Below are 24957 nucleotides of genomic sequence, written 5' to 3'. Positions count from 1 at the left end.
GCAGGGAGGCCCAGAGACTTCTGTTTGCCTTATAGCCCGGAAGTACTTCCCAGTCAAGGGGACAGAGGAAATGACGTACTTCCGGGCTGAAGAAAAGGAGTGTTATAAAGTCACATGGACTGAGGGACAGAAACACTTCCGAGTCAAGAAGTATAAAAGGACTGTGGGAGATTCCAGCAGTGAGCCAAGTTGGGAGGAAGGGTGACTGACCTGCTGGGAGGTGTGGAGGATTATTGTTATTATTATTATTGTGTTTATTGGATTATTGTATTACTGAGAATAGTGGAGGTGGAGGTGCTTTGTGAACTTTATTATTATAATAAATTAATTATTGGGACTTTTATCTGGTGTCTGGCATCTGTTCTGAGGGTTCAAGGGGATGAAAGCCCCTATTTGTCACTATATATATATATATATATATATATATATATATACAGTATATATATATATATACAGTATATATATATATATATATATATATACACATAGTATATATATATATAGCATTTTTAATGTAGGTAGATCATTTTGACCTGGTCATTTTAAAAGCAGCTCGCAAGCCAAAAAAGTGTGGGCACCCCTGGTGTAGGGCTTGAATATTTATGCAAACACTAACTTTTAAGTTTTTTTTCTTCGTTTAAATACCTACAGAAAATGGTTTCATTTGACTTTGGAAATGCATTGTTACAGCAATGGATAAATATGTGTACAAATCTTTTTTCATGCATAAAAAAAAATGACTTTCAAGGGTATTGAATACTGTTGTACACCACTGTATATCATTGATTGTGAACAAATAACTTTGAATTGAAAAAATACCAAACTTATTGTTTAACATGTGCCAGCCTCACTAGCTCATGTGTTAGAAAATGCTTTATACTAAAAACCATTTCAGCAAACATTTTTGTAAATATTTTGGATTGCCCCAAATCTATGATCACTCCCAACTGCTAAACAGCAATAACTGGATTAATCCCAAATAACAGAACATTATCAAATGGAAAATATGCTGTGGTATCCTTTACTGTATTGTTCACATTTTTGCTCAACTAGAAGAATCCTAGCCCACCACTTATAACTCACAGAAACGTTTTACCTATAAGATAACTATATATGTGATAATGTAATGTCTATATGACATGATATCTAAATGTGATAACTATAGAAATGTGATATCTTATATAATCTAAATATTGGAACAATAGTTAAAGAATTTTTTTGAATTTGGCAGCAATATACTAATCTCATTCTAAGATGCCTTGTTGAGTATTTGCTTGATTTTCACACTTTCTTTAATACTTATGAGGAATTTTAATAGGCCTTAGTTGATATACGACTCTCTATTGTGGATAGGAAATGGTGTTGTGTGTTTTCTTTTTAGTTTGATGGAGTTTTCATCAGGTGTTTCTTCCTTTTTTAAGGCACAATGTTAGTAGTGCTGTTTACATGAATGTTACCTTTGAGTTATGTGATACTGCATGGGTTGTGTTTCAAAAAGAGAATTCATAACATATTATTGAAAAAAACTTGAAAAAAGCACAATAATGAAATAAACACAAAATGTACTTGAACCAGGGAGAAGACTCTGGCTAAAACATAATATAGCTCTGCCTCTAAGGGATGGCTTCCAAACACCCCACAAAAGTCCAAAAGGCCAAAAAGGCAAATAGGTGAGAAGCCCATCTTTAAACTGGGACAACAAAGAGGCAAGAAGATCATCTTCTCACAAGCACAAGAAAAGGCAAGCAGCTCATTTTCCAGCAGGGATGATAGGGCTGTAATATATAAGCTAAAAGGTGAATGGTTTGAATAGTTACTCACACTTTGCACCTTGATGTACTCAGACAACAAGGAGATCAGGTTGGGACTCTCAAACAACAAGGGATTCTCAAAGCTTTCAAAAATGTTGCACCTCCATCTAAGGAGACATGACAGAAGGAACAACATGGAAGTAGCAAGAGTGTCCCCTCCACAGCACTTAAGCAACAGCATCAACTCATAGGCAACCTCATCTTAGGACATGTGTAACAACTTAGAAGCAAACCCTCCTGGGGATGCAGTAGACTCGGGGAGAACATTAATGTCAAGATCTGGAGGTCTAGGCTGGGTGAGGAAGGCATAAAATGGAAGAAAAAGCTGGACTGCAAAAGCAGACGCTAGAGCCCCAGGCTGGAGCCTACAAAGGAGGATGACTTCATAAGTTTTAAATCAAAATCCTGCAGTTTGTGAAAAATATAAGTAATTTCTTTTGGTGAAGTCTCATAATTAAATTTTGAGTGAAAACCTAGGACTTTATTTGTAATTATTCATAATGGTTTTATAAAGATTTATTAGTGATAATTTAAAAAGATAAACAAGAAAACATAGCCCTAAAAACAAGCAGGCCCAGGTAATCACAAGCAAGAAACAATACCTTTAAAAAATAATAGTCAAAAAATCAGGAAATCCAAACAGTAGAAAAAGACACAAATCCAAAACAAATATCAAAATCAATGTACTTGGTAAGATTAGTTTCCTAGCTACATCATTAAGTAGAACCACTCCTTAGGCTTCACATACAGGAGACAGGACATAGAAGAGAAACACATTAATACTAAGACTGAAAATACTTAAAACACAACATAATATTCAATAAATAAAATGGATGAAAAATAAAAGAAGAATGTAATCAATGACACAAGAGTACAAGTTTCCTAGAACTAGAATTCTTCAGGAGCATGAAACACTGAGGAATAATCAGACGATTCCTCTAGGATGCTGGGCAGCAGCAGCAGCAGCTAAAGTACTCAAAGAACAAATGGGCCCTACAATTTATAAACAAGGCCAATATCAGGGAACAAATAATTCTGGGAGCATCAGAAGGTGCTCTGACTTGGAGGCTCAGAGATTTTGTACTGGTATTTGGGATATACTGTATACTATTAGAACTATTCTATGCATAGCCAAAAGAAACCACTAGGTGGGGCTCATGGACTGTTCCCAGACAAAGCATTAGAGACGGGTTGCACAAGGGAAAACATGTAGCAAGACAGCAAAGTTTAAACAAAAAGAATTCTTACTGGCTCACTGGGCTTGCCTGCCAAAATAATTCATTGCCCATTTTTACCAAATGACACACTAAAGGTCTCTCTCTTTTCATAAAGAACCTTCCTATTTCCTTCTCCACTGCTGGCAGTGAACTTTTATCATTATCATTTCCACTGACCATTATAGTCATCTTTGTGCAAGGCAAGATTCCAGGCCAAACCAAAAATAATTTCTGAGGCTAGAGATGGTCTGTTTTCACTAAAGGAACAACCAGTTGTAACTGCCTCTGGTGACAGATTTCCCTGAAATCCGTAGCCCTGCATAGTCCTTAAAGATTCTACATGCAAGGCAACCTCCACAGTTAAAACAGTACTAGTTCTTCCTTTCAGGGTTTGCATGTTGCCTTCTAGAGGCTAGGGGAAAAGCTTGTAGCTCCTTAACCCACAAATCTTCCCCATTTTTTCACAGTAAAAGACATTGTACTGCAGTATATTCACCTTACCAAGCTCTCCATGACACCACTCTCTCTTTCTCTCTCTTCAAGGGATGAGTCAGGCACCCCTGATATCCACTAGATTGCCATGATGCTGCATTCATGCATTTGTGAGGAATCTCTTCTGGTTCCTAAGTATACTTTATACTCACTCTTCTTCCATGCTCTACTACCACTAAAGTGCTCATTATAAGAGCACTGCACATGATGAGAACTAGTGTCCCTTCACAGTCCTTGTCTGCCCTTACTGGCATTGACCCAATCTCCTTTTCCAAGTGTGGATTTTACTGTGCCTTGTGCCATCTTGGAAACCTTTCACAAAATACTGTACTTACACTCACTTTATTATAAGTTACAGTGGTTAGTTTGCCATTTTCTATACATGTCTTGTAATGATGAATAACATCTGTCAGATCAATTTAAAAGTATATAAAAAAACAACTCTTGGGTACTGGAGATGTTTGGGAAATTGAATCCTGATCTAATTTTGGCGCGTAGACTTATGCCCTAAGGGGCAAATGGCACCAGCCCACCCCAGACCCACTTATCTACAATGGAGCTGTGTCAGTGATGGCAAGGGAGGAGGAAAACTGGAAATTTTGGAAAATAAGGAAGCAGTTTAAGTAGTGACTGAGTGATTAATGAGTCGTATGTCTTCCTGAAAAGCCATTTAATATTTAAAGATGCATTTATACAAATAATCTAGGCATTCACCCTTATTTTTTAAAAATATCTCCAAAGTAACATCATTTTTGTACATAGAACACAGATACTGTTTAACATAGCAAATGAAAGGTAACAGTGATTTTTTGGTGCCAGTGAAAATTTGAACCTTAATTTTAACATAGCTACATTTTAAATTGCATGAAGAACTGTAGATGGCAGTGTGGCATTAAATTAGATAATTGTTTAGTATGTAATTCTTTCCATTTAGCAACTTAACTGCAATTGTTATAACACTGTTGAAAAATCTGCTCAGCTGCAGTATGTGGTCATTACGTGTTACATTCTATTAGGCTTACGACTATAAAATGTGTGTCTCGTTCTACATATGTAATTGAGGGTCTGTTAATTAGTTTACAGTTCTTCTTAAAGTGAGCTTCTTTGTGAAAATCATGCTGGGGTTAAAGGGCATTTATAGCTTCACTGAGATAAGGGGTCTACTCACATTTCACTAAGCTTTATGTCTTTATTGAGGGCAGCATTGGACTTGAGTTTATAAACTAAGTATAATTCAAGCTGCTTCATCCATTCTTTTTCATGACATGCTTACTTTGACTATAGGCAGCCAATTAAAATTCAGTGTGTCACTGTGGTCTGTGTATTCAATAATCTTTGCACTCATATTGAAATTTTATTTTTCCATATACCATTTTTGCTTATTATCAATATACTACATTGCTTTCTTTTCTTTTTTATTATACATTCTTGCAGTTGTTTTTTTTTAGCATGAGAGGAGGACAAAGGTTCTTCGTTTATTGCACTAAAACAATATTATCTTAAAGTTACAAAAAAGTGTTACTACACACTAGCTGTACCCCGGACATATTGGAACACCACATCTGCTGATTTACTCAGCATTGGGACTTGAAAATTGTGGCCATCTGTAACTTTCCACCCTCTAAACTTCTGCATGATACAATGGCACCTGGAGAACATAGCAGCCTGAGCATCCAGAGCATCTCAGTTAACCACTGCATTTATCTCTGTAAACATTTACTTGGGATCTCCTGGCAGAGATTGATTGCAGATTTGTATGCTAAAAAATTCTTCAATGCAAACTAAGTAAAAATCAAATCAAACTGTATTTGTTACATACAGTTATACACACTGTAAAATATGTATCAAAATGCTTAGTTGCTAAACTCCAAAACTGCATTAGAAAAAGAATATAAAAGACAACAAAGAATAAAATCAAAATATACATTGACAGCATAAATAATAAATAACTTAAGATAATTAACAATATGGCATCAAGTAGAAATGGATATGTAAAAGTTCTTCAGTATTTGGGAGGGAAGTCTAAAATCCCAGAGGAGTTTTAGGTGGTGAAGACGTTGCCGTGCCTTCTTCACCAAGCTGTCAATATGCTTGGACCAAGTCACACCCTGCATGATCTGGACACGAAGGTATCTAAAACTGTCCACCCTCTCTGGCGGAGTACCATTGATACTAAAGGGGTGGTAGTGCCTTTGCTGTTTTCTCCCAGAGTCTCCAATAAGCTCCTTTGTCTTGCTTACATTCAAGAGAAGACTGCTGTCCTCATACGAGAGTGAGAGACTCTCTGCTTCATCCAGGTAAGCCTGCTGATTGTTGTTAGAGGTCAGGCCTACCACAGCTGTTTCATCAGCACACTTGACAATGAAGTTAAAACCCAGCTGCACAATGAAGTGCAGGTCTCTGAGCTTGGTGATGAGCTTAGAGGGGTTTGTTGTGTAAAATGCAAAACTATAGTCTATAAATTGCATTAATGTATAACTTCCTCTAGAATTGTCCAGGTGGGCCAGTACTGTATGTAGGATCAAAGTAATACCAACATTCATAGATCTACTGGAGTAACACTGGACACTCCCTCACAATGCAGGTAACGTGCGTCATTCGGGACACAAAGTCAAACCAGCGGTAGTCAAGAATTCTCCAAAGAGACACAATACCAAACAAGTCCAGTCTTCGTCTCAGGTCACTGGATAGCGTCCATGTCTTGCAACTATATAGGAAAACAGGAAGCACCAGGACTCTAAAGACATGGACTGTCATCCTTTTGCAAAGATATTGGGAGCACCACACACTCCTTTCCAACGACCCCGTGACCCCCATGCTCTCCCAATCCATCTACAGACTTCATAGGAACAGTCACCAAAGACATAAATGTCACTGCCAAGGTAAGTAAACCTCTTGACGTGATCATCATTTCCTCCGCTGACAGACACACTGCTGATGGCTGTGCCCAAGTGGCCATTATAATACATAAAATATAAAAATGAATATTAAATATTTTTATAATTTATTAAGTGATTATATGAACTGAGGAAAAGGAGACAAAAAGCCCACCCTTGAATTTCTTTTTGACATAATGGTGCACGAGTCATCATAATGGTTTGTGCAGACTTAAACACAAGTGCCAAATGCTACTAATATGATCTTTACAATGAAAGTTTTGTGACAGCACTTGGCATGGAAGCTGATTTTGAAATAATGATTGACTAATTGAGTAATGGGATGTGGTGGAATACTGACATAGAGGTTAGTAATGTCATCTCACATTTCTATATATCTTTGTAAGGGGTTTCTCTCAGTTTTCTCTCACATTACAAAAACGGCATGTGAGGTTAAATGGGATCTCTAAATTGGCCTACAATGGGTATGAATGTGAACACAGTGGGTCCTGCACTTAACTTGTATCTGACACCCACAATGGGTGGCTGCTGGCTTGACATTACTGAGAAAGGTTTTGGCTCCTGTATTGGAAAAAAAAAAACATAATGAATAATGGATGAGGTGAAATCAATTAAGTTAAGGGTGTTTTAAAAAATCATGCTCAAATATGATATATTTTTGAGCCTGTTTTCCAATTTGGGAATGCAGGGTGGACCAGAACATCTGGCACAAGGCAGAGAAAAAGTCTGGACAGGACAACTAATCATTACAGGGACTCACACACAGACCCGAACTCACACAGGACAGGTTTATCAATAATTACAACCTGGCATGCATGTATTTAGGATGTGGGAAGAAAATCAGAGTACCCCCCATCAAACCCCACTGACAAAAATAGAAAACACAAATTGCACAACAGACAACAACCAGGATTGGCACTCAGGACCAAAACTGGAACCAGGGAAAATATTGAAGGGGGTGGCAATATTTTGACTCAAATGAACTGTTTTCAATACTTAAGTAAAACATTAGTTACACTTTCAGTGCCACTAAACAGTGAAATAACAAAGAATACTCCCAGCTAAAATTAGTTATAGTAAAATCAGCCTTATTCTTTATTTAATTACAATGTAATTGTTATTTTATTATTATGTTAATGTTATCAATTCAAATAATATGGTTGCACCTTTGATTTCCTCCTAGATTCACCTTCAATGATTCATGTGCAAGACAATGTATAAATGTTAATGCAAGAATATACATGGACCGTGCACAGTTGTTGTAATTATCATTTTCTAACCCAGTTAAATCCAGACCATGGTTGCAGGGTAGGGGGGTCATTATGATATCTATCCAAGCTAGCTTGAGACAAAAAGCTGGAACAAACCATGGACAGGGAACCATTCCATTACAGGGTGAGAATACACAACCAAACATACACTTTAGTGTTGCCAATTCACTTTAATTGGAAATGTCTATGGGAAGTGCAAGGCAAGGTAATTAAAAAGCTTAATTTACTTAATAAACAAAAAATACAGGGCACTATCAGTTTTAGTTTCACTATCAGCAGCAGCACTAATCTCTGTGCCACCATACCACCACTAATGTACTAGGATGTTACTATATATTCCGTAGTTGCCTTCTTTGTATTTTTTATTTATAATCGTCCACTGATGTTTGTCTGCCATGTTTTGAAGACATTTTTCAAGTAAATTAATTGTTAAAATCCTTTCGCTTCAGGCTTTTCATTGGCTTTATTTTTAGTACAGCAACCTGTATATCATCTGATACTGGTTGATTGGTCCCTTCAAAAGGTGAATATTTCTGACATTTGCTGCCAGCTGATACCACTGATAGAGCTACTGGTATGCAATAGTTGTTTGAACATCTTATAAGGGTGATAGCTTGAAAAATTCATGCACAGCACAATTTGAGATTAATGGCCAAATTACAGATGGTATGAGAAAGCAGAGACATTATGGGACAAGGGAATGATAATATACTGTACATGTAGACTAAGATAAATCATAAAAAAATGAAGCAAACTGGTCAAAACATGACAGGGATAAGAAGTAAAGATGTACTAGACATAACCAACATGAGGACTCACAAATGTCAGCAAGTACAAAGTACAAGCTTACATACCATGTTTATTTACAGATGATTATCAAGTGTGGCCTGAAATAGTAAAGCTGTTGCCAAGCAACATATGAATAAAATCAGAAGGGTCCCCCAGGTAACATCACTATATTCTGCTTCCTGTCATTCAGATTTAACTATGGAACCTGTAATGGACATAGGTACACTCTTTAAAGGCATATACCACACTCATCATCAAGCTGTGAGCTCTGTAGAAAGTAAACAAATCAAAAAGAGAAACTTTTCATTATTCATATATTACATGGTTTTAAATTTGAAAATTTCATTTTATGAATATGAAATGAATATTATGCTAAGAGGCAATCATCTGGAACACTTGTTACTTCATTTGACTTAACATTTAAAAGTAATAAATGAATACTATCCAACTTAATAAATAAACAAGCACCTGTGCATCTGTGTGCCCATCTGATTGTTATTTCTCTGCCATTCCAACAGATAGCTCCAAACAAATATTAACACTACTTTTACAAATTCCACACCAAATGTCATATAATAGAGACATATGCATTGAATTTGTTATTCCAACAGATGGTGCATCACTAACATTTGTAGTAATGTATTTTATTAGTACAAATGCTTGTGAAGTGCCATCTGTTGAAATGACAGACACATAACAATGGATAGACACACAGACATTTTTCCTTTAATTAAGGTGGACAATACTCATTTATTAGTTTTAAATGTGAAATGTTAGCATAATACTAATTTCATATTCATAAAATGAAAATTCATATTGAAAAAGCCCTCAATATTTGAATAAAAAGTCACCCTTTTTCATTTGTTTGCATATATTAGAATGACAAATGCAATGCAGCTAGCTATTATTATATTTTATTAATTATTTGTAAAAGAGCATTATGAAAATATCTTTGTATGTATTGTGATGATGTTTGTGTCTGAGAAAGACCTAATAAATGCATAAGTAGCAAATGACAGAAACATAACAAGGTATATGCCCTGTATGGTCTGTACTTTAGAAGAGAAATCTACACTGGTAACTGAAGAGCGTCTCCATCGGGTATATGTATATGTATATCTCTGAAAACTGAGACAAACGTGATTAATCTGTGGTTACTTATGTAGAAGAAAAGTCATGGAACGTGGACTGAAGGCCAAAGGAATTCCACCGAACAGTTCATTTGTAGCAGTGGTACAGGCAGGGACTTGCTGTAAGTTTGGGTGGGCAGACAATACTAGAACCATCAGGATAGCCTAGTTCTGTAATTGTTAAATGGGGCACAGAAATGCATACATTTTTATGGACTTGAACTTTACAATAAGGTAAAACCCCATGATCAGCACCACAAACCTACTAATCCATAACACAACCCAACCCAACCATATTAATCATTGTTATTGCTATTTACAAGGATGTTTATGGCATTAAAATCCTGGTGGGCTATACCATAATATTCCTGTATGTGTGTGGATTTTCCTAACATTTTCATGAACTTAAGTAACTAATAATATCTGTCACCCTTTTGTTATAGAATAGTGAAACATGCTGAAGTTCATGCCCTGTTTGTGTCACAAAAAATCAATTAAACAGTGGCATATCTGCTCTATCTCATTCTCATTGGGATCTTTGTGATGCCTTTTGACATCATCGTCATCATCTGGGAAAATACAGAAATAGATTTAAAAACTAAGTAAAGTAAAAGCCTTGCAAACACACACTGTTCAGGAAAACCTATTGATTATGAACTGAATAGTTTGAAACAACAAATCCTCAGGTTTAGAATCAAATGACTTTGATGTGAAAATGGACAAACCACAATAACCTGGAAAGAACACACAGACTACAGTACACCTACTGCATAACTCAAACTATACACTGCATGTGCAGTAGAAGTGCTAACTACCATGTTTTCTGATCAACACGAGGCCAACAAACAAATGAAAAAAAAAAAATTTTTTACATAAATACCTGTTCTTTCTGCACCAGGACTCTGCATTAATTTAAAATTGGAACATCACAATCCTGTTTTTTTTCCATGAAGCAGAAGAACATGTAGGAGTCTCTGGTAATTTTTTCATATTTAGAGCTGACCTCCTCAGCAATGGATAAAAATCAAGATGCAGCATAATGTCTTGTAGATTTCTTGATATTGATCTTTTGATATTATTGAGAGAGGCTTATTACTACTGTACACAACATCAATGTCCCCTAATACAGAAATATCACTGCTCTTTTATAGCTGTTCTGTATAAAATTTAGATCTTCAATATTTTATAAGTCTATTTGCCAGAAATGGAACTGTTTTCCAGCATAATTTTACAAGAGTGGTTTTTTTTTTTCATTTTGTTGTTATGATTATTTTAACAGCAAATACACATTGCATTCAGGTTTCAGAATGTCATGTTTCTTATTGCTCACAATTTAAGTTCTTTAACTAAAACACCAATGGATGAGAATTATGCCAGTTAAACTGTCTAAACTATTGGCTTCTTAGTAGCATCACAGAGCAGAATAAGAGGCATATTTGTATTTTATTCTTAACATTTAACATATGAGTCACATTTACTGTTATTGTATATTTATTTGGTTAATGCCTTTATCCAAAGTGACTTACAACATTTGAAATACGTTTCTTTTTTTTTTTTTACCAACTACGCAGGTAGGTGAAGTGTCTAGTACATGGTAACTCAGTGTCAGTAGCAGGATTTTAATTTTAACCAACAACCTTAGGATTTGAAGTCCAGTGACTTAACAGCTATTACACTGCCTGCGATACAGCTTAAACGGTCAAGTTCGTTAAAAAATAAACTTAAGGTGTGAGAATTCAAACCTGAGGTGTTGTATCTTGCTTCAGAGCTCATACCAGCACAATTGCAGTTTAAGAGTTACAAATCCAAGTCTATTGAGAATGTGTTTGAGGCTTAAGAATTTCTCGTCAGCCACAAGTCTGTATTGGAGCCGATGGACCGACAGGGGGAGCAGCTGAGCATGGCCGGAGATCACAGTCGTGGTTGAGGTCACTGTGACGCTGTTTGCCACGCTGCCACATGGCGCTCCACTCCTCCGAATAATAAGACAAACAAAACGAAGCAAAACAAAGGACAACAAGCGGGTCGTGGGTATCGTCTTCTCCCCGGAAAACTACTGACGACACTTCCCTTTTCTTTTTTTTCTTTCGTCGCCCTCAGCTCTTTGGAAAGTTTTTGCCACATAATACAAGGAGAAGTTTGAGAAAGTTGTTAAGCCGAAAGCGCCCAAAGTTAAAAGAAAGGAGAAGCAAAAACATTCCAATAAAATTGCGAAAAGGCTAAAAAGAAATCGATATTCAGGATGTCTTCGCCTTCCCGGAGGCTACAGACTAAGCCGGTTATAACCTGCCTTAAAACTTTTCTAATTTCTTACAGTCTCATTTTCTGGGTAAGTACATTGGATACGAACAATAGTGACTCGACGGGGTTTGGACAAGTAACGGGCACTACGTACGTGCAGGGTGTACAGGACTGAGACCTAGGAGGACCTAAACTAAGTGTGTCTTTTGTCTGGACGCGAAAACTTCTAAGTGCTATTTATAATGTGATCTGTATAATGTACTCGTATAATTAGTATGGTGACAAGTAAAAACGTCAGTCAGCATTGCTAGAAAAATGATCGTATTTGATATCGCTGAGATGAAGACGTTGGGTATTTTTATATTTGTAGAATACATTTAAATATGTGTACCCACCAAGTAATACACGTCATGCATCTCTCAAATAAATCATTTATGGACTCATTATAAAGTATGCTGTATAAAGGTACGTATCGTGAGAGTAACCTTTTTGTATAATCCATACATTGCATATTAAATTATTCATCGTAGTTTTTTTTATCACAACTGATTTTTAGTTCACTTTCTAATTGTACACTGGAAGGTTCTAATATAAAGATTAATATTCAAGTTGTGACGTACTGTACCGTTTATATTGATATTTTTTCTATTATGCAAATCTGTACATTTTTTCATATAGTGTTTTGTACCTTTATTAAGTTTTAGTGAACCTTGCCGTGGCAGACAGCTGAACAGATTAGACTGATTTCTCTTTCCTCAGCAACAGATTCCAGCACATCAGGAGTGAAGGGAGGGCGATGGGGCGCTGATGTTAAGTTTTAAAATCAGTTATGAGATATAACCCTATAGTAGTATCTATCCATCTCTCTCGCTCTCTTATTTTTTTATATAAAATCTACTATAATAGTTATGGCCAATAATGTAGGAAGAAAAATCAACATTTTTTAACAATTTACATGAATAATATGAATTTATATTTTAATGTGACTTTAATTATATACAGATAAGGTCATATTTCTCAACCCCCTTTTTTTTCAATTGCTGAATCTCAGGAACATGAAGGCATAAAGCAGAAACCAACTCTAGAAAGGATCCCAGTTCAGCAGAGTGCACATCCACAATCACAGCAGACAAACTTTGGGTTGCCATTTAGGTTCATTTGGTCATTTTTGGCATGTGGCCTCCAACTGGCACAAATTGGGAAGAGGGTGAAGCAAGTGGAAATGGGAAGGACATACCAACTCCATCCAAATTTGGGGCTGTAGGCCAGCAGTGCTAACCACTGCACCACCTAGCCTCCTTCTAATATTACACTGGTGACAGGGTATGCTTAGATTATATTTTTTATTTATTATAAAATATCTTTTTTTCCTTTCCTCTTTATCATGTACTACTAAAGAGCAAAGTTCACTCTGTACATAAATATTGTGCATGTTACAGTATTTTGGCTGTAGTCCATATTGGCTTTATGATACAGAATGTGCTCAGCTGGTCACAACAATAAGGAAATTAGGTGATTGCAGCACTCGTAGGCAGATGGAATATACAGACCAAAAATGTAAAAAATATGTGAGTTAGTGAACTGCTTTATTTCTGTAATAAATAATTGTGCAGTGTATCATTTATCAAACAAAAACAGACCACATGTTTCACTATTTGCTGTCTAATAATGTGTGTCATGCCAGATTAGGACATGCAATTTCTATACTACTGAGCCAGTCATACTACTCAATAGTCTGTAGAATAATTAGAGTACTGTAATAAGTTGTCTTGCTGTCTATAATGTAATGGATTTAAAGAGGCAGCCTACCGTGGAGCTTACAGTAGTTATCATAAGGCAAATCTGGTACACACCCTTTGGTCACACTCAGTCTGCCACTTTAAAGTTGCCATTTTTGGAATGGAAGAGAAAACTGAAGCACCCACACAAATAGGGGAAGAATGTGACAATGTTCAGACTGGAGTTTGAACTTAGTCCCTGGAAGAAGTTGTGAGGCATATCCTGACAATTCTAGGTGGAGGACAGGAACTAGTCCTGAGCAAGGTGCCCATCCATCGCGGGTACACCGTAGCATATAACTATTTCCAAACCAAGTAATATGGCCATGGTCATCTTCATTCACTTTTTACTCATTTCTAAAGAAAAATACATTTTTAGCAATTTAACTAATTGGTAGAAATGTTGATTTTTATCATTTTTGTATTCTATTATAACACATTTAAAGATGGTTATTGCCAGCTGTTCAACAGATAGATATCTTTGATATTTAATCTGTTTTTTAGCCACTTGCTTACAGTTTGCATGAGCCTAAAGTTTGGGTGCAGTAGAAACTGAAGTCTATTCAGTGGGTATTTAGGAAGGTCTTGAAATCACAGCTGTCATCACACTTAAATTATCTGTATGAAATAGCAACTGTCAGTCACAACAGAAGTGTATAGATAGCCTACAATTTCAGGGCTTATATTTATATATTTAGGCACTGTCACATTTCAGTGACCTAATACATGCATATTTGTACATATAAGATATACCAGTTTCTCAAATGAAATGTCACAATACATAACTAAGAGCTTTTAGGTATGTCTGCATTCAACAGTTTGCAAATCTTGTTAGGTACCAGTGTGTCTTTAGACACAAGCTGATGGTGGTTTTGCTCTCATTTTTTCACCTCTTAGTCAGACTACCCTTGAGTTATGGCTGTTGCTCAAATCAGATTATCAACGTGGCTTGCCACGTAAAATAGTCAGGTTCAGAGTTTACAGATAACATCTGATTACTTATTAATTGTTTCTTACTGGTGATAGCAGGTAAAAGTTGGCCAACATCTTCACTCAGTGCTAGGCCTTATCTTGCTAATGTTTCAGAGCCTGTTGGGGACATGTTGGTTTTTTAAATTTTTTTCATTTGCAGTAGAGATGTTGTTTTAGGCTTATTGTTGTATCTCCTTTTAAATCCATCTTTAGAATAGCTGCCATAGTGAGCATAATGTCAGTGATAAAAAGTGATAAAAATTCACAATTAATCAAGCATTGTATTGATGAAACGTACACTGTGTTTTTCCTTTGTCACATTTGTTTCAAATAAAGTTTAAAATGTATGTTAGTGACACTGGCTAAATAATCAACATGCATCCATTTATATAATAGTAACAAAACATGTAATAATAAAGATAAATATGTTCAATTGTGGATAGTAATACAACAGTTACAGAAAACGGATGAATGTGTAACAAACAGCACATTTTACTGTGATTTAATAGGAAAAAAGTCATGGCTTTAAAAGTACAGAATAATGGTAGTAGTACAGTGACATTCTTACTTGCATGCCCAATTAACTTGCACAAAGAATATTTAGAAGAGCTCACATGAAGTAACTAAAGCATTCAAACATTCATTCATTCTCCAAAAGAGAGGTTCACTTACAAAAATGTACTTGGCAAGCGCTAGGCACAAGGTGGTAACAGACCATAAATGAAGTTCAGTTCACCACAGGCACAAAAGGAAAACCACCTCGCCAACTTTACGGTTTTTAGGTGGTTAATTAAATGTCTTGCATGGTAATATTAGTAAAGAACTCAATTAATTGTACTTTATTTTATCATCATTTTATTTGAGATTGATGTCGGACAACTGAACAAAACACTGGCAACAAAGCTGTCATTGAGTATGTAATGGAAAGCACATTGTAGAGTTGTGCAGTTGTAGAGCACACAGCAAGGCTTGGTGGGAACAGTTTTAATGCTGGAGAAGCACAAACCCCTTAACTCCCCACGTTTAACACTTTAATGTTCATTGTAATACATTAAGAATATTTTATTTAAAGAAATACTTAACTGAAAAATTATTCTTTATATATTAATTACCACATGTACTTTATAGTGATAACAGAGGAAAATAGTAATGTCATGTTTTCATGAAGATAAAGTTATTTACAGTACAACAGGAGTCAATAGTAACCAGTGCTGTTCAACAGCAAATGATGTGGAAAAACATCCATGGGGAGAAAAAGAAAATCCTACATCACTAGTGTTGCATAATCTACATGTCTGTTATCCAGTTGTTTGCTCAAAACATGCAAAATGAATGTTTTTTGCTAAAATATTGTTAATTAAGCACTTCCAGAATTATCAGCATGTCTGTAAACAGGAACCTTAGACTCACAGTAGAGACTTTTTGAATGGGAGACAGGACTCTTGACCAATGAATGACAGGGAGAGGCAGGTCTTCAAGTCAAAAAGTCCTTCCCTTGAGCCTTTAGATTTCGTATTCATATATGTACTGCTAATTCTAAAAGTACTTACTTAACAGTATTTTAGCAAAAAACCATTTGTTTGACAGTGACAGATGTGAATTATGCAACACAAGTAACAAGAGTTTTTTTTTTTTTTTTTATTGACCTTGTTACATTTTTTGCTGTTGTTCAGCACTGGTCACTATTGACTTCTATTATATCATAAACTTATTTTTCTCCACTCTGCATAAAAATATGAAATTAAAATTCTTTCTCTGTCAAACCTACAAAGTACATTGGATAAGTAACATATAAAAAGAATATAATTTTTGTGTGGATTATTTCTTGAAGAAGAGACTTTGCCATGTGTTGTTACTTGTTTGACTTTTTCACTTCTGCTATAACTCATTTGAATTTGTTACTGCATGTGGTTGTAAAATGTTGACTATAAAATAATTTGGTCTTTAGTAACGTGACAGTATTTTCATCTGATTACATTTTTTCCTCAGTTTACAGGAGTTATTCTGCTTGCTGTTGGTGTTTGGGGAAAGGTGAGCCTGGAAGGCTACTTCTCCCTGGTCACAGATCAGAGCACCAATGCTCCTTATGTTCTGATTGGAACTGGCGCGATCATTGTCATTTTTGGCTTGTTTGGATGCTTTGCAACATGCCGAGGCAGCCCTTGGATGCTAAAGTTGGTAGGTATAAACTTTTATTTGTCTGCTTGTATGAGTTGATATCATTTATAGATAGTTGCTACCTGTATTTTAGAATAACATGTACAATACAGAATAAACTATACAATAGTATTGCTTAATAGATAAAAAAAAATATATATCCATGCTCTTTTTTCCCTTGATAAAGAACAAATACGAGACCTGAAGGAAGTATTTTATTATTTATTTTGTAGGTTCCTGTGTTTATTACTCACCTGTGTGTCCATTTTAAAGTATTTTATACTGTTTTATTGTCATAGGAAAGTTGAACATCTTTGGTATTACTAAAGACAAGTTAACGCAAAATGATTTTCAATATTTAAAAGATGTGTATACTTAAGGAGAAGCAGTTTCAAAGATGAAAATATTGGCAGATGAGTTAATTTGTCCTATGTTGCTATGTATGTGTATTGAACGAATGTGCCCTGTAATCAACTGTTGTTTCATTTGGGGTAAACTCTGGTTCTGTGAGATCACATAATGGCTTTTCATGGTTTTGACATGTCATGGCCCACAGGGGAATCATGTGATGCCTTTTCTGTGATAGCAGCACAGTATAGGAGCTCCAATCCATTTTAATACTAACCCCTTCCAGAAGTTTAATACATTTGTGTGACTACTTTTACCTAGTCTTTGTCCATGATGGCGAACTGTCTCACTGAAGCTATTCTGATGCCTTCAAGTCACCTAAGAAGTCATCAAGGTCTGTATCAGATACAGATTTGGGCCCATCATATTTGGACTTGATTAAATATCTTTTTGGAACAAATTAATTGTCTGAATGCTACTCTATTGATTTAATTTTCTGAATTGAGGGAGATAAATAATTATCACTTAATCAGAGCAAGTCAGACTGCAGAAACAAAGTTTTGTACAGTCTAGTGTTTCTTGTTATGATGAGGAGTTTTGGGTATGTGTAAAGAAATTATAGCACTCAAAATAAGGCTTAGATGATCAGGAGAAATTTAAGAAGTATGGAACTGATTAGAAAACGTGACGGTCTCCTTTCTGGCCAAGGCCTGGCCAAATAGTTTCCAGCACTGAGTAGTGTCACCCTTAAAACTGAATGATCTAATGAGTTTTTTTCTGAATAGTTATTCTCATCAAAATCCTGCATTTTTAGTATTTTATTATGTCTCAGACTTGAGCATGGAGACGTCTCCAAAAAAACAGGCATAAACCTGGCCATTTATAGGGCAAGAGAAAGTAGCTTCCATCCATTTCTACTTTATGCCACAGCACTGAAGCTTCACCTGTGTAGTTTTCTGTTGTCTTTTCAAATAAACAGGCAACTGAATAATTTCAAAATATTAAATGCAAGTAAGCTTAATGTGCATCATGGATAAATTAATGGAAGCAATTACTAAGGACAACAGGATGTGTTTGTGTGCTGGAAATTGGGGACAGCTTCTGTTTGTCTGTTTGCTTCAGTGAGAGCTGATACTAGGTAGTGGGTTGGGAACTTTGAGTATTTTCTACTTGTTTTGATTACAAAAGCTGTATTTGCTAAGTTGAGGGCCCTGTAACACCTAAATCTCTTTTTACAGATGCCATTTCATTACTATTCAGATGGAGAATGTACCGTACTGTGAACAACTTACAGAAAAGAATTAAGGCATTCATGTTATTTATTTTTCACAGCATGGATGATCCTACATTCATGTGGTTTTATTTGTACACTAAAACTGTAATATATATTGGTGGTGTTTTATACTTCAAACTTATTTTGTTTAAGGAGGGCGTTTGAACTGTGAATTGTTTAAAGTCCGAATCCATTTTCCCAATTAGAAATAATGTAAAGTGAATTAAACTCTTCCCAAACCCTAAACAATAATTATATCGATAAACTTAAGCATCAAATACACATAATCTAAAAGAGAAATAACACAATTAAATGCCCTAAATAGTAAATTAAAATATGAAAACAATAAATACAATATGTAAATACCATATAATAAAATTACATTTGCATTTAACTCTACCTTGTGTTACTGTTTGAAAGGGGAGTCACCTTCCATAACTATACTTCGCGGTAAGTTCCATTTTCACCTCAATCATCAATACTACTGTTCATGGATGCCATAATTAATAGATAAGGGTTTTATATATGACATTTATGCTTGCTGCATTAGTGCCTTTTGCTGCTACATTTTTTTCACTGCGTGTACAGTTTGAATGTTGAAGCATCGTTTGAACACCAGATCAAATTTCTCTCAAAGTTAGCACTCAGACTAACCTTTTAATTTTTTTTTACTTCTTTATTCTCCAAACTCCAAATTCTCCAATGCATCATGCTCCTGGCCATATAGATTCTTCTTCTGTCAAGGTTAAACATCCTCAAATTATCTGCTGAAGATGCTTCTAGATTGATCTGTTAACATTATCTGAAAAGTAAGATGGTTTAAGGGGATATGAACTCCTGAAAATCTCTAGGTATGGATGACCTTCCTCCTAAATTTTACTTGGGACTCTGGGGTCTGCTCTCCCAGTCACATACTGCATGTTCTTGATCCTGCTATCTCTCGATCCTGTTTAAAATCTATTATATCTCAGTAGAAGAAACACTCCTTTCATACCAGATGTTATGTATGTAACCCTAACAGTAATTGTATTATTTGTTAAAAGCCAGGCTTTGCAAATATAGAGGTGTAATGCAAAAAGCCGAGTGTTTTCAGCAAACAAACATATGTATTACACAGCTGAACCAACCAATCAACCAGCATACATCTCAGTGTGCACTTTCAGTTGGTTTAGGCACAAAAGCATTTCTTACAGTATTATGGCAAAAGTTTGTCTTTAAAAAATGAGGGAGGCCCCAGTGTGTTAAAATGGCATTTAAGTGACTGCATATGTTAAGCAATTAAAACTTTAGGTTAAAGATTCAAGGTAAGAAAAATTAAATAAATCGTGTAATCTGGCCCTTTGTTTATGATGCAAATGGAATATATTTTTCAAAATGAATATAACAAATCTAAAATACTACTTTTAAACTGATGAGATAAATTATGTTACAATATTGAGAAATATTTTTATTTGTAATTTATGTTGTCTACTGTTTGCAATCTTCAGTTGACCTAAAAAGGTTTTGGCAATCACATTTTATATCACATTTTATTATTTATCATATATTCATATTTAAACACTTTGGTCATGTATCAAAACACTTCATGATGGCTTATGGACAATTTTAATATTTCTAATTACACTAAGGTTGAAAAGAAAAGTCAAATAGTTTATGAACCGAACCAAATTAATCTCTGGCACATTTCATGCAGGAAGGAACATTTAGACAGAGGACTGAACATTAAGACGGTGATGGCTCTCTGGCTAAAAAATTTGGCCTGGTAACTCAAGGCTGCCAGTTCAAATCCTGGCAGTGACAGGAGGAATGCTACTCCATTGGGCTCTTGAGCAAGGTCCTTAACCTGTAATTGCCTCATGGGTGCTGTACAAATAGCTGATTCTGTGCTCTGACCCCAAAACTCTCTGGAGAGTAATTTGGGGTATGTGAAAAATGACCAATTCTTAATATAAGAAATTGTATATGGTGAATAAATACACTCTACCAGGTTATATCGTTGAGCTCCCTGTGACATTTTCTTAACATTTTGGGTTTCACAGCAATTTCTCCAATATGAAATACTCATTTATGTTATGCTATGGTTGGGTAATTACTTGAGTTATACGATTAATTTAATGTGCCATTTAGATCTTGCCTGTCTTCTGTTTTATAAACACTTGTCTACCCATCCATATGTCTCTCTTCAGAAACAAAAACTTGTTTATCTAGGACTACTTTAGTTTAAAATGCGATACTTTAATATATAATGTGCAACTAAATCTCCCCACCTCTACCTGAAGTGCATTTTCTTTTGAAAATCTTTCAAAACTTGGTGATCTGTCTCTAAGGGGGACTGCCATTGCATGAATTAACAGGTTATTCTTAGAGAAATGTTAAAATGATAGAAAAATCATAATAATGTCTCAGTGGTGCTCAGAAAACTAAGTAAAAGTAAAAAACATATCTTATTTGGATATTGTGGTTATGTTTTCAGGTAAGATTGAGGCTACTGTTCTTTTGGCCAGTATAGCTTTTATGATTTTTTTTTTTTTACTTTTAGGTCATAAAATTGATGGATATGCAGTGTAAAAATAAAACAAAAATCCTGGTTTTATCTAGATTCATGAGTATTCCTCACTGAGTTGCAAAGGTAACACAAAGGTTTTTAGAGGGCTAGGCATGGTGTTATCTTTTAGTTCAGGGAAAATGCCTTAAAGCAGCCATTTACATGCTTAAGCATTTGAGAAAATAAACCTGAATACTTCTGTAAATTATAATTTTAAGATTTATAAATGTAATTATGTTGAATAGATTTCAAAAGCAAATATTCAGTAGGCATTCTGTATCAGCATTAATGAAGTCAGACCAAATAAATGCATGGCTTTCACCAAGCAAAGCCTTAAATGTGATGTAGCTTGGGTTATACATACTATGGATGTAGCCACTCTGATCTAGGCCATATTTCATGTGTAGCCTTTTTTTAGATACAGGTAATGCATCTTTCAATCCATATTGTAATTGCTAATCGAAAAATAAACATAGGTCTTCTTTATTATTACAGTACAGAGTTTAATTCTTGTCAAAAGTAAACTATGCTCCAAAAAGAAATACAAATTTGACATACATTTCATATATAAAATAATATTAATATTTATAATATAAAATTTGCATCCTAAACTATATCCAAAATCTTTTTTCTGAATTTGTATAGTTTTGTTTTTATGCACATCAAGAATTCATCTATAAATCAAAAGATGACTAACTGACTATGATCCTGAGGTAGGGAGCTTGATTGTAAAGCTGTTTGGCAAATTATTTGAGTATGTTTATACTGTAGATATTTAGAGTGTTTTCAAAAAGGAATAGTGTGAGACATAGTAAGGTTGTTTACTTTTTGTAATAAGAAACAGAATGAGCATTAACAAAGAGTTTCAGCTCACTTTAAAAGTGAACTTTTTGTGGAAAAATATTAATAAAAAAATCTAAGCATAAACCCAAGATATCGTTTGCCAGCATTGCCAGACATGATGAATTAAGTGGCTGTATTATGTCTCAACTACAGGTAAGGTTTCAGCAGGCTGGCATGACAGATGACCATCCAAGATGTGGTTACCCTTAAGTTACCATACCTGAGTAGAACCAGCACATCAGACTGATCCATGTGAAGGATCATTTCAGATCTGCCATCCACACTGCCTGAAAAGAGCTAGAGGAAACAGTGCCCATATCATTGATATGACAGGCATTGTGCTGCTGGCTTTCGAGTAAGGTGACACATCAGAGGGCCTCTTTTCACACAACCTAGACTTCACACCTAATTCTCTTTGGCCATACCAAAGCTATAATGGACTCACCAGCAGTGGCATCAAATCCACTTCTTGGATGAGTTCAGTATGTTCAATGCAAAGGGTGATGCCAGAGTGTTGAGAATGAGAAAAAGAGAAAGGTATGCTTATGCTTGTGTCAAAAGAAAGAAATGTAATGGTGTGGGCCAGCATTCACCAAACAGGCCAGACAGCACACCACTTCATCGAGGGAAAGATGCTTTATAAGGTTGACACAGCAGCCATCATTCCCTGTGTGACGGACCACAACCTGACTCCAGCCATGCAATATTAAACCACACAAACCTTCTGTTTTTATAGATGCCCACATCAGTATCCATCTCCAGAAGAGTTTGAAAATTGGTTAAAAATAATATGCATGTGTGTACTTAACTGTTGAAGTTTCATTTGCAGGTTAATTGCCATTGCTTTTATGGGCTGTTTATGTAAAGTCGTTGTTAATAAGATGTTGCTACTACTGATAACATTATTGCCTTGTCTCCCTTTCTCTCTCTGTCCTCAGTATGCCATGTTCCTTTCCCTTGTCTTCCTTTCTGAGCTTGTGGCTGGTATTTCAGGCTTCCTCTTCAGGCATGAGGTAGGTAAATCTTTACAGAAATGATTTTCATGGTTCCCACATTATAAGCACCGGATTGCTTTGTGATAATGAAATTGTATTGCCCTGTTTTCTGTTGTTATGAGTGCGGCTATTTATTGCTCTACGTGGTCTTCTCAGACATTTCTACTTAAACAAGACTGTCTTTAATGTCTGCAAGTAGTTTTTCACTTTTATCTGTTAAGCATGTTATTTAACATTTGTATATAACATACTGGATTCAAAATTTTAAAACTGATTATTCTCAAACTTACCTAATCCAATTAAGGGTCGTAAAGGACCAAAATATACCCAAGTAGTTTCAGGTGCAACACTGGATAAGGTGCCAGTTTGTCAGAGAGCTCTCTTGTGTACACATTCACATTTGCATGAGGCTATTGTAGGCTCATTACATTTCTTAACATTCTTGAGGTTGTGAACTCCACACAGGCACAGGATTTAGACAGATCTAAGCCATTGGTAATGGATCCATGAGACAACAGTGTTAGCCACTGCATCGCTTTGCCATCCTAGCCTATGTTATTAAATTTTCTTTATTGTCTTTTAGAGTTACTGATTCTTTGACCATTAAACTTTTATAAAGTTCTGCAAATTGCACCCACTGAAAAAGAAACAGAATCCACCGAAGTGTAACTACTGCACAAAGAATACAAAAACATTTCTTCACACATGGAACTATAGACATAAAGAACTGTTGTTGAAATGAATGAATTTGGAATATTTAATCTACAACTGTAAATATATTTGCCCACTCTATAATCAAAGTTGGAGCCTTTCAAAAATGTTGTATCCTGAGTTCAAACCCGTGTATAGCTTTGACATTGTTTCTCTGATCACAGAGTTCTCTATTACTCCTGTTTTTTTCCACATCCTAATATTGTGCTTGTTGACTTATGACTTTCACTTGGCTTCTTTTGAGTGAGTGTGGGATTGTAAGTAAATCTGACCTGTGAAGAAGTGGTGTCCCATCCAGGACTGGAGTCCTACTTTGAATCTGTCTTCCTTTAAGCCTTTAGAAATAAGCAAGTTCAGAAAATTATTGGGTAAAAGACTGATTAGAAGCCTAATAGCTATGTTGTACTGAATTGTGTGTGCTCATCAGAGCTTTTTTTTTTAAATGGTCATGCTTTTAAAGTATTATATATCCTTTTTACACATTCATTACTAAATGCCAAATGGAAGCTAAATACTGACCTTTATTGTGAATGTTTAGTAATAACCATGAGTTTAGCACTAAGATGTTAAAGCTCCTGGTATCAAGTCCCAGCTCAGGCAGAGTCTGTATGGAGTTTGTGCGTTTTCCTTGAATCTGGGTGGATTTTTCTATGAGAACTCTGACTTTCTTCAAAAGATGTCCTAATTATGTTTTTTGTACATCTTTAAATTGGTGTGCATGTACACCCTGCTCATAGTTGGTTTCTGCCTTGGAGCTCAAGCTCAATGCAGCCCTTATGCGGATGAATAGATGGATGAAATCTCACATAACAAAAAAATCCAAGAAAAAGTTACTTTGGAATGTTTCTGATAATATAAATTTTGTATTCTTCTAATTTACATTTTTACTTAAAGATAATCTTGGTGCATTTTGTAGCTACTTAATGTAGTAGCTTAGTTTCAGACATTTAGGTTCATCAGACAAATTCTAGAATTTATTACCTAATTGCACATTGAACTTCACTTTTTATGAACATAGATTGTCATTGCAGTTATAAAATTACAGTCATCATTTGATTTTTTAAATGAGCCTCACTTAAATTCTAAATTGTGCCTATTTTAGAATAAAGAATGCAAAACTAAACTATGGTTTGTTTTCCGTTTCAGATAAAGGCAGTTGTAACCAACAAGTATGGTGAAGCTTTGGAAAACTACAATGCCTCCAGCCGACAGAGCAGTGCTGTTGACAATATTCAGTTCAATGTAAGGAATTGCATTTACTTTCGTACTTATGTTCAATCTTTGCAATATCATTTTTTGTCCGAAATATTAAAATGAATTACAGCAGATTCCAATTTGCTAGATGTCATATATATATACTGTACATGGTACAGTAGTGGCAAATATGCCACTCTACAAATAAGAGATTACATAATCTTGGTTTGAAAACCCAGATTTACGTTTTGAATTTTTTTTACATATTGACTTACTGTATATGTACAGTATTA

The 24957-nt window shown here is 35.3% G+C and overlaps 1 protein-coding gene across 1 annotated transcript in view; it reads left to right on the top strand.

Annotated features, from left to right (window-relative positions):
• Positions 1-11504: 11504 nt before the first annotated feature.
• Positions 11505-24957, top strand: part of tspan7 (tetraspanin 7) — a 30089-nt gene continuing 16636 nt past the window's right edge. The window contains exons 1-4 of the mRNA XM_039766049.1: positions 11505-11936; positions 16588-16776; positions 22703-22777; positions 24617-24712. Of these exons, the coding sequence (XP_039621983.1) occupies positions 11850-11936; positions 16588-16776; positions 22703-22777; positions 24617-24712 (447 nt within the window). The 5' untranslated portion in view covers positions 11505-11849. The remainder of the gene's footprint in view (positions 11937-16587; positions 16777-22702; positions 22778-24616; positions 24713-24957) is intronic.

This window comes from Polypterus senegalus, chromosome 10 (assembly GCF_016835505.1).
Source record: "Polypterus senegalus isolate Bchr_013 chromosome 10, ASM1683550v1, whole genome shotgun sequence".
NCBI lineage: Eukaryota > Metazoa > Chordata > Cladistia > Polypteriformes > Polypteridae > Polypterus > Polypterus senegalus.
This window is presented reverse-complemented; position numbering and strand designations above follow the sequence as displayed.